This window comes from Rhagoletis zephyria, unplaced genomic scaffold (assembly GCF_001687245.7).
Source record: "Rhagoletis zephyria isolate East Lansing unplaced genomic scaffold, Rhagoletis_zephyria_1.1 Rzeph_scaffold_01244, whole genome shotgun sequence".
NCBI lineage: Eukaryota > Metazoa > Arthropoda > Insecta > Diptera > Tephritidae > Rhagoletis > Rhagoletis zephyria.
Genome location: NW_016158328.1, coordinates 120,062 through 130,097, shown reverse-complemented (window position 1 = coordinate 130,097; position 10,036 = coordinate 120,062). Strand labels below are relative to the sequence as shown.

Sequence of the window (10,036 nt, the reverse complement as noted above, 5' to 3'; positions counted from 1 at the left end):
CGATGCATCGATGTTTTTTTGTGTCCCTAATTCCTAGAGGTGCAAAACTATCGATAGTCAGACCATCGATAGTTTTCGATATTATTTTCACAACTATCGATATATCGTCGATAGTATCGTATTAATATGGTTTTGGCTCAATTTTCGTATGAAGATTTCCTTAAGAATATATTTCTAAACTACGTTTGGATATTCTGGTAAACTACTGTACACTTTTTTTAATTGTTTAACCGTTAAGTTAGAAGTAAAGTTATAATTTGAAATGAATTGAAATGGAAAAAAATTGGGCATACTGAAATTTTATATTTGTGGTTTTAGATGTCCTCCGTCATATATAAGGCATTCATCAAGTAAATTTCAATTTTAGAAGAAGAAACCATTTTTTATCTGAGAAGTAATGGTTTTTATTTACCTTTTCATAAATAGTAAATAGCGGTGGTAGATAATATTAAAAGTTTTGGTATAAATTAATTTGTATCAGTTTTTTAGCGGTATTGTTAAAGATGCAAGTTTTTCCGTCATTTTCGAAATTTGACATTACTCTTTTAAAAAAGTAGCAAATAAATTTTTAGTTCAACTTGGATGTTTAAGAGAAATGAAAAGAAAAGAAGAAATAAAACTAAAATAAATACTAAATCACATGTCTGTCGGACTATCGATAGGACCAAAAAACAGTCGATAGTAGGGAAAAATAAAAAACATCGATAGTGCCATCGATAGTTTTGCACCTCTACTAATTCCTACAATGTGGGAAACGAAATGTCAAAGATTGTTTTGTAAACAAAAACACGAGGATCTTGAAATAGCGTGAAAGATGGGAACTCCACAGAAATTCGCATTACCTTCTCCTAATTTCAATAAAAAAGTACCGGAATCGCTGGCAATGAAGCCACACTTTCTTACGCCTTCAGGTATGACTTTGCATGCAAGACATCAACCACCACCAATGTATGGAAAACGCGGAGCTACATATCCAGGGAAATTCCTACAGAAGACAAATCACATAAAGGTGACACTTTTGCTGTTTGTATAATTTAAACCTAATGTATCCTCATTCAAAGTTCACTGCATCAGTCGTGCAAGCGGCAGCGATAGTGGAACCTCAATTCTGCGAAGCTTGCGATATGGAGTTACAATCGATGGATGATCTGCGACGCCACACAATTCAACATGAAAAGTGTCCATTTGACAACTGCAACTATAGTGGGCATCCATCAGTTATGGATAAACATGTTACTACTCTTCACAACTCAGGACTATTTGACAAATTTAAAAAGCTTAGCTCTCCGGAGGAAATAGCAGCTTGGCGCGAAGAAAGGAAGCGAAAGTAAGTACATAAATACGTAGTTAGTTGCATTAAGTTAAAATATACATAAATCAATGTATGTATGTATGCATGTATTACAAAAATCCCACAGATATCCCACACTAGAAAATTCGCTGATGCGTCAACGAGCCAAGGAGCAGCGTGAAAAGCGAGGTGAACGCCTAGAAGCCAATAAAAGCCGATTTGGAAAGTATGACGATAGAAAAAAAGCTCAGAATAACGTTAACTTTTTTGAAAAACCACAAAAAGGAAAACAAAACCAGCCAAACAACGTAAAATCAAGGGACTCGCAAACTAACCGAAAAAGCAATAAAAGGCGTAGAAAACAAGAAAAACAAAAACTTGAGGAGAAAAAGCAAAATGAGCAAATAGAGAAAATTAAAACAGTAAAAAAAGAAACTGGGCTAACCGTAGAAAAGGAAGAGATTGAAAGAAGTTGTGATGGCGTGCTAATGTTTAAAGGTACAAGTGGGCTTAGCGACTATCAACATGTCAAGCCAAAGAAACCAACGGAGACAAATGTATTAAGCGGTTTGCTCGGAATGTACGGGTCGGACAATGATTCTGAAGAAGATACTGATGAGGATGAGAGACTCAACGAAAGTGAGGATTTTTCAAAAGATTACATAAAATCGGAGGTAGAAATTAAAAGTGCAGAACATACCGAAAATTCTGTCGACAAAGAGTCTGTTAATATCACATCTTCCGTGCTGCACGGTGATGAAGAGCTTTTAAAAGTGGTTGCAGTTGAAAATAAAACCGAACCAGAAAGTAATTTTGAATCTTCAGAACAGAATCCGTTAAAACTTTATCTTGAAAATAATTTGGATAATTCTGCTGATTTAGCCGATGAGAATGCCGATACAAGTAAAAATGTAGAATATTCAAATGATAGTACAAAGAAAGAATTTGTTTGCTCAGATGACGAAGGCCCTGAAGAGGCTCCAATAGCACGTTCAATTGACCTGCCAATGCCAATAAAACGACCGCAAACCACTGAGCCCGCTGAAGGCACTTCAAATAGCGTGAGCAATCAACCGGCACCTAGTAAACGTACAAAACTTAACCAACTTCATAAGCGAAAATCTGGACTAGACTATCGCAAAGCCCGATTGCGAAAGCAGAATACGTTGTTGGAAAAATTACTTGAGCCCGACATACGCCACGAACGCAATGTGTTACTTCAATGTGTTCGTTATGTATGCGAGAACAAGTTTTTTGGCATTGGCGAGAAAAAGAAAGAATAAATATATTTTTTACGTTTACCTAGTTTGAAAAGGAAATTGTTAAATACTTTTAATAAAATTAGGCATACACTGATCTTAAGTCTAGCACCGTTTTATTGATTAGGAGGTTGTTGCCCCATTTGAGGTCCTCCACCTGACGCCATGCCCGCACCTACAGAATTGTCCTGATTTTGTTGTAGCTGTTGCTGCGCCATTTGTTGCTGTTGTTGCTGCTGCTGCTGTGCTAGCTGCTGCGCATGTTGCTGTTGGCGTTGTTGCTGCTGCTGACGGGCGGCATGCGTGTATTTCGCCTAAAAAGAAAACGTCAATAGCATAAAAATCAGAGGTTGCACTTAAATAAGTGTTTAATGAGCCCTTACTTTTGACTCTTCTAACTCACGCACTCTAGAGCGTGCATGTTGTATTCTATGCCAAGCCATTTGCAAAACTTTTGCAGAGGCATATCCAGATCCCTCATGTGGCTGACCAGTCGAGACTTGTGTTAAGTAATTTATTTGTTCGCTGAGTTTGGACTCAACATTTGATAAAGACTTCAGAAATTGTTGCGTTTGAGTTTCTGCACTTTTCTGAGAAGACTTTTCCTTGCTGAGCTCCTGCAATGCTTGGCCTGATAAGATAAGTTATTTTGTACTGTGCCGGATTGCTTGTACATACACATGTTTATAAAAATAACCTGCACTTTGAAGACACATTATAATTTCCTGCTCTATTTCGTCTAGAGCATGTATTTTATCCAAAGGATTATGCGCCATCTTTATCTTTATTTAAACAAAAACTGCATAAAAATTACAATACTGGTAAAGCGTCCGCGTTATCTATGGCGTCTGCTGTCAACAAAAACAGCTGATTGGATTTGATCCTTCTCTCCAAAAGATGCAGTGTTGTTTCTTCATCACATTCGTTGTGATTCGATATGTGCTGCCATTCCCAACAAAAGATTTAGGGGTTTCCATTAAATCCGTAAGGTCTTAAACTGTGTAAGACTCGCAAGTTTACGGGGCTTTTATGGAAACGCCCCCTATGTGAAAAGGTATAAAAAGGTGCGTAAGGTCATGATTCAATTATTAAAGGTTTGGTAAGTAGCTTTTTTCTAAAATTTGGCACTCCCACCCACAGGGATGGTTTATGGAAGCAGGAGAAAAAGGGGAAGAATTCAATCACACTTCCTAAAACGGGAGCTAAATTCCATAAGAAGGTGTGGATAATAGTGAATGGTGGTAATTTAAAACAAAAACGAATTTAATTTAATTATTTAATTTAAACAGGCTTATTTACATAGAATATAACCCCCGATTGTTATGAAAAATAAATATTTCTATGTATATACCAAACTTGCGTACGTCAGATGGCGCATAACTCGAGAATGGATGGTCCACTTTCAGCTTTTTTTGTTGTATTTGTTTGCCAGATGATGGATATGAAGAAGCTATTTGTTTGTGGAAAATATGCAATATTTATTTAAAAAAAAACGGCAAATAAAAAAATTTGGAACTTACGTTTCTTTCGCGGTTGTGGCTCGATTGTTTCGAATATGGTAATTCGAATTCTTTGATGTCGCACTTTTAATGTTCTGAGGAGAATATTCAACACTGGCTTACACAGCCGCAATTGGCGATTTGTGCCGGACGAACTCAAGAAGAATAAAAAGAACACGCAACTACTGAACGACTGAGATAGGGAACGTCATCTACATCGTCAAATAAGAAGTGGCGTAATGGGGCTTTCGCACGAGACGATTTTCAGGCAACTTTTGCGTTCAACTCACCCCGGGTTGCACGAAAAAAAATTTGAATGACTAAAAATATCAAAATATAAAAAAATATCAAAATATTCGTCATAAAAAGGCGTTTTTATTGTTCAACTTTGCATTCTACTTTTGGTTGAACGGCCTTTCAACTAATCGCTTTCAACAAAGTTGGTCGCCAGCCAACACCCTGTAGGGAAAACACGAACTAGTGAACCAGATTTCTAGTTCAGTGCTAGTTCTTTTTTGCCAAAAACGAATCAGTCCGATAGTAACTAGTTCCGCACCAGTCCAAAAGCAGTGAAATGTGGTACTTTCACTAGACTATTCTATTTTAAATTTTAAAAGCAGGGAAGGTAATCTTTATGAGTAAAATAATTTAAATCAGCATTTAATCATTATTTTATGAATTATTATTGAGTTTTATTTTTTCGCTCAAACGGAAATAATTATTATTTAATTTTTATTTTTGGGATTACAAATAATGATTATTTTGTGATTATATTGTGATGAGATTATGATTAATTTTCAGTTTTATTCTTCCACTTAAAAATAATGATAATTTATAAAATTGAAAAGGCCATAAAGACGCAACCTACTGAAATTTTTACCTGAAAAGTTTGGGTCTTTTTCTTTTTATAAGGGTGCGGCTACCTCTCAAAAGGATACGTCGGTAATCACGCTGGTATAGTTTTTGAGTTGCTTAATAATTATTATACTTAGTGATTCCATAAAAAAAGGCCAAGATCCTGAAGGACAATTGAGAAAGGCAATGCAGTTGCAGAAAAAGAGGCATTTAAAAAAAAAGTGTCAAAATAATTACCACTTTCTCACTAAATTTATTTAAAAATTCAAGCCACCAGAGCTACATTTTTTTAAGAAAAGACAAATTAATTTTTTTTTATGCAATCCAGCACAGCTACCTTGATACAGTCAGTCAATAAAGTTTAGGTACAACGAATTTTTTACAATACGGGCAACTATTGTTTTAATATTTTAGTTTTCGGTAATTTTTTATAAAAATATGGTAAATTCTACAACAAAATCCCCAAAAATCAGAGTTCCAAACCTTGTGCAAAATTTAAGAAAATTCTGCAAAATTTCATTAAAATAATTCACTTTCTATTTATGCTCTCTAGAAAAAGTTTTGACTGAAAGTTTTACTGAAATTTTTACCTGAAAAGTTTGGGTCTTATTCCTTTTATAAGGGTGCGACTACCTCTCAAAAGGATACGTCGGTAATCACGCTGGTATAGTTTTTGAGTTGCTTAATAATCATTATACTTAGTGATTCCATAAACAAAGGCCAAGATCCTGAAGGACAATTGAGAAAGGCAATGCAGTTGCAGAAAAAAAGCCATTTAAAAAAAAAAGTGTCAAAATAATTACCACTTTCTCACTAAATTTATTTAAAAATGCAAGCCACCAGAGCTACCTCTTTTTTAAGAAAAGACAAATTAATTTTTTATGCAATCCACCACAGCTACTTTAATACAGTCAGTCAATAAAGTTTAGGTACAACGAATTTTTTACAATACGGGCAACTATTGTTTTAAGATTTTAGTTTTCGGTAATTTTTTATAAAAATATGGTAAATTCTACAATAAAATCCCCAAAAATCAGAGTTCCAAACCTTGTGCAAAATTTTGGAAAATTCTGCAAAATTTCATTAAAATAATTCACTTTCTATTTACGCTCTCTAGAAAAAGTTTTTTAGCTCATTCAATTTTAGTATAATGAAGTGCAAGTGTGAGGAAGCTAGGACTTACCAAACAACAACAAAAAAAAATTGCTAAATACGAATGGTAAGTCCTAGCTACCTCAAACTTGCACTTTGTTATACTAAAATTGAATGGGCTAATAACTGAGTACTTAACTTTTTTCTAAAGAGTGTAAATTGCAATACTTGGATGGAAATTCGCAGAATTTTCTTTAATTTTGCATAAGGCTTGGAACTCTGATATTAACCATATTTTTATAAAAAATTAGGGAAAAATAAAATATTTAAAAAATAGTGGCCGGTATTGTAAAAACTTCACTGTACCTAAACTTTATTATTTATCATATTTAAGTTAAGTACGACAAAAACTTTCGAAGTACTTCATATACATATAAGCTTAAAAAGAACTGAATTTACTTAAAAACCAATATGCTTAAATTTAGACATGTAATACAAAGTGAACTAATATTTTTACTTTTAAGCAGAACGCACTTTTGTTTTTTACTTACTACTTAAGCTTAATACTACTACTACTACTAATGTGGTTTATAAATTTTTAATAAATGCGTTTAAACATTTGTGATTGTATTGTCCTTCCTTCAACCGATCGTATTTAATATAGAAGGGAAATGTTTCGACAAGCCTGATTAGAAATGTAGATCTAAGGTGACGAATTTATAACAGGTTGGGAACTATAAAAAATGGATGCAGATCGAACTAGATCTCATCTGTCGAATTAGGAACTGGTTTGGAACTAAAGAAAAGGGGATGCAGAACGAACTAGATCTCATCTGTCGAATTTGGAACTGGTTCGGAACTATAGAAAAAGGGATGCAAAACGAAATAGATCTTATCGGTCGAATTTAGAACTGGTTCGGAACTAGAGCCAAAGGGATGCAACGGGGGACAATTGACACTTCCTAGGACATCGCAATGTAAAATTCGCCAGTCGCTAGCATGCAAAAGAGAATTAACGCGTACTAGTCATGGTTCCAAACGCACTAGAACCGAACCAGTTCCGCACTAGATCGTTTCCCCCACGGCATTCGCCTCCTATTAAGTGTGCAATTACATCGCGCCATTGACTAAACCGAGCTGTTGTGTGACGATTGGGCCTATGGATGCGGTTTGGCAATGTTATATTGCGCCAAAGTCTCATTCGGCGACACCAGGATTGTGTTGTGGAGGACAATACCCAAATACCTTCGTTGGCTTATTTACCAAAACCATTGCACGCTTTACTTTAAAGCGACTTGGCAGAATCAAGAGGTATCCACGAATATCGACAAATACATTTCGCCATTTAAGGGAATTTCGTCTCTTTAGTCTACATTGAATTTCTGTAGTCCAACGATTCTCACCCATTTTGTCTTGTTGGTGCCAGCGAATGAAGAACAAACATTCCTTCAAATTTAAAAAGTAAAAATTTCACTACTAAAAATTTAAAAATGTTCTTAAAACTTGCAAAGAAATTTGGGAAAGAAATATCACTGTTTTTGTTTTTATGAGTAGGGTGGGAGTGTCATTGATAAAATTAGAGCGAGATAAAGTTTTTCTTACAAAACCTTTCATTATTGATTCATGCGTAAGGTGACTGTTTGACAGATCAATCAAGATTTTGTGAAGCAATTTTTGTTTCGTAGTATTTTCCTTAACATCTCACCGTCTTGTCTCCATCACTCTTGTCTAAAATAGAACTAAAAATGCCGAAAATTATCAGAAAACCCAAATCAATACGGTTAGTGAATGAAATTAATTCATTATTCTTTTAAATTATTTTCATTATATTATCATACATTTTAGTATACAAATTTCGAGACATCGGCAACACTGAAGTTTACGAGGTCGGTTGCACATAAAATTTGTTCGTAATTTTACGAGGGCCTTGTAAATAGAGCTCCACACAAATGTTTACAGTTCTTTTACGAGGTTCGTAATTTTACGATATTTACAAGATTTACGAGGCTTTTACAAGTTTAACTATTATTGTTTTTAAAACTGGGAAATACCAAAAGAAGGGACAACTCGTTATAATTGCAACGAGTGTGAGTAAAAAGGGCCTGCCTTATCTTTTCATCCATTCAAAAAACATACTAGGGCAAAAGGGAAGGCACGCCCTTGTTCCTCACACTCGCTGCAAAAATACCGAGTTGACCCTTCTTCGGAACTCGCGTCCGTTTTGATATTAAGTTTCGTAAATGAATTCGCCTCAAATTTGATTTTGCACAAAGAACGTTGAAGAAATAGTGATCGATGACAGAAATAAAGAAATGAAATAACAAAAAAATACCTTGGTTATAATGCACGGGGCGAATCGTAACAAATCGCGGCGAATTCGTAAGGATCTATTTATTTTAGATGCTCCCGTTTTACATTGCGTTCAAGTGCATTATAATCGTTTGAATTCATTGCCCATACAATAGATAATTAAGTGACAGTTCACTCCGTTCCGTTACTTCCATTATAATCCAGGCAAAAAGATGGCCGCGACTCTTTTCGTTTATTTGCCGTCGTCATTTAACATGCGCATGTGCGTAGATTTTCTTTCTTTTGTAATTTTGAACAAATGTAAGGAAATTAAATGCATGCGCTATGCAAGAGCTTTACAAACTTCTTCTTTAATATGGAAGTTGTAAAGTTGTAATTTATGAATGAAATATCCCTTTTAATTGGCAAATAAAATAAAATAATAAATTAAACATTTAATATCAGTAAATAATTTACACCAATTTGTACAAAAGTGCTCCCTACTACGATTCCCCTCCCAAAGGCTCACTGCCATCCCTAAATTAGAGCGCTAAGCTTTGCGTTATCCATTGTCGACGAGTGTCAGCGCGCGCTATCCCCAAATCAACGCGTCGTAATTTTTGACGTTTTCTCAGATCCTCTCGTTTTTATTCTCGTTTCCTCTTTCACTTTTTTGTCCTTTCTCTTTCTTTCCGTCTTCCGCATCCAACTTCAACACGTAACGCCCTGTCAAAAATGAAAATTCCATTTGCTCGGCGTTAGCGCCGCGTTATTGTGGGATGCTTCATACAAATTGTATGGGCATGAGGATTTTTGACAGTTGTTTGGCGCTTGACGCGCCAATTTAGGGATGGCAGTAAGTTATGCATACTTGGCATTGCATGAGAGTTGTCACATAAGGAATCTGTTTAATGAGCTTTTCGTGTAAACGTTTACCCAACGCAATTACATTTGGGTGTTCCCATAAAAATGTAAACCGAAAATACAAGTAAATGAATTAAAACGGCTTTATAACTAAATTTCGTATGCAGATGGCGGAAAAAGGTTTTGAAAACGCGAGTCGGTGGAAAGAAGAACTGAAAAAATTTAATTAAATATTTAATTTAGTATGTGTTACTACGTTATTATGTTTTTTTTTAAATAAAAACTATCCAGAGATAATTTCTATTAAAAATTGAAAGGATTGTAAAATTACATTATTTAGCTTAGTTTAGGAATTTTTAAGGAAAAGAAAAACTCCCATGATTCGAAGACTTTCTCATATGTGTATGTGTGCCCTAAAACACTTCTTTCTTTGTTGCGTACGTTATCACCATGTTTAGAACGGATATTTTCCACACCAAAGTTTCGAGGCTGCTTATATTTTGCTCAAACATAGTACCCTTGGGTTGCAACATAACTGAAATTTTGTTTTTCAGTAACTTATATTTTTGAGAGATTTACCCATGTGTAAAAGTCTGCTGATTTTGTATCCCTACGTAAAATGACAGGCTATGCAGTGCAGTGCAAAGTATGCATAATTCAGCCTTATCATATCTACATTCATGCAAATATACCAAAGAAGGTAGATTTACGTTCTTTGGCGGCACATATTCAAAGCAATGATTATAACGGGCTACTTTTCTTCTTGGGTGATCTTGTATTTTTGTTTTATGACCGTATTTACTAAAGGGTAGTTTTTTTCCCTCTATTACTCTTCAGTGTAGACTTAATCAATCAATTTTTAGTTGGCAACCCAGTTAGTCATTTTT

At 34.9% G+C, this 10,036-nt stretch overlaps 2 protein-coding genes across 2 annotated transcripts; one reads left to right on the top strand and one right to left on the bottom strand.

The window, feature by feature from the left end:
* Positions 1–743: 743 nt before the first annotated feature.
* On the top strand, positions 744–2,637 carry Nufip (nuclear FMR1 interacting protein 1). The gene is made up of 3 exons (XM_017616672.1): positions 744–1,009; positions 1,062–1,327; positions 1,419–2,637. Exons 1-3 carry the CDS (start codon positions 815–817, stop codon positions 2,572–2,574), a joined length of 1,617 nt encoding a protein of 538 aa, XP_017472161.1. The 5' UTR covers positions 744–814; the 3' UTR covers positions 2,575–2,637.
* On the bottom strand, positions 2,576–3,421 carry MED11 (mediator complex subunit 11). Its single transcript, XM_017616674.1, has 3 exons — positions 3,248–3,421; positions 2,934–3,181; positions 2,576–2,864 (listed from the first exon to the last, which is right to left on the bottom strand). Exons 1-3 carry the CDS (start codon positions 3,324–3,326, stop codon positions 2,667–2,669), a joined length of 525 nt encoding a protein of 174 aa, XP_017472163.1. The 5' UTR covers positions 3,327–3,421; the 3' UTR covers positions 2,576–2,666.
* Positions 3,422–10,036: the final 6,615 nt, after the last annotated feature.

Coding starts and splice junctions, on each gene's coding strand:
- MED11 (XM_017616674.1), bottom strand. CDS start 3,326: ATGGCGCATAATCCTTTGGATAAAATACATGCTCTAGACGAAATAGAG. Junction 3,182..3,247: donor AATGTGTCTTCAAAGTGCAG/GTTATTTTTATA, acceptor TTATCTTATCAG/GCCAAGCATTGCAGGAGCTC. Junction 2,865..2,933: donor GTGAGTTAGAAGAGTCAAAA/GTAAGGGCTCAT, acceptor TTTTCTTTTTAG/GCGAAATACACGCATGCCGC.
- Nufip (XM_017616672.1), top strand. CDS start 815: ATGGGAACTCCACAGAAATTCGCATTACCTTCTCCTAATTTCAATAAA. Junction 1,010..1,061: donor AGAAGACAAATCACATAAAG/GTGACACTTTTG, acceptor CCTCATTCAAAG/TTCACTGCATCAGTCGTGCA. Junction 1,328..1,418: donor CGCGAAGAAAGGAAGCGAAA/GTAAGTACATAA, acceptor AAAATCCCACAG/ATATCCCACACTAGAAAATT.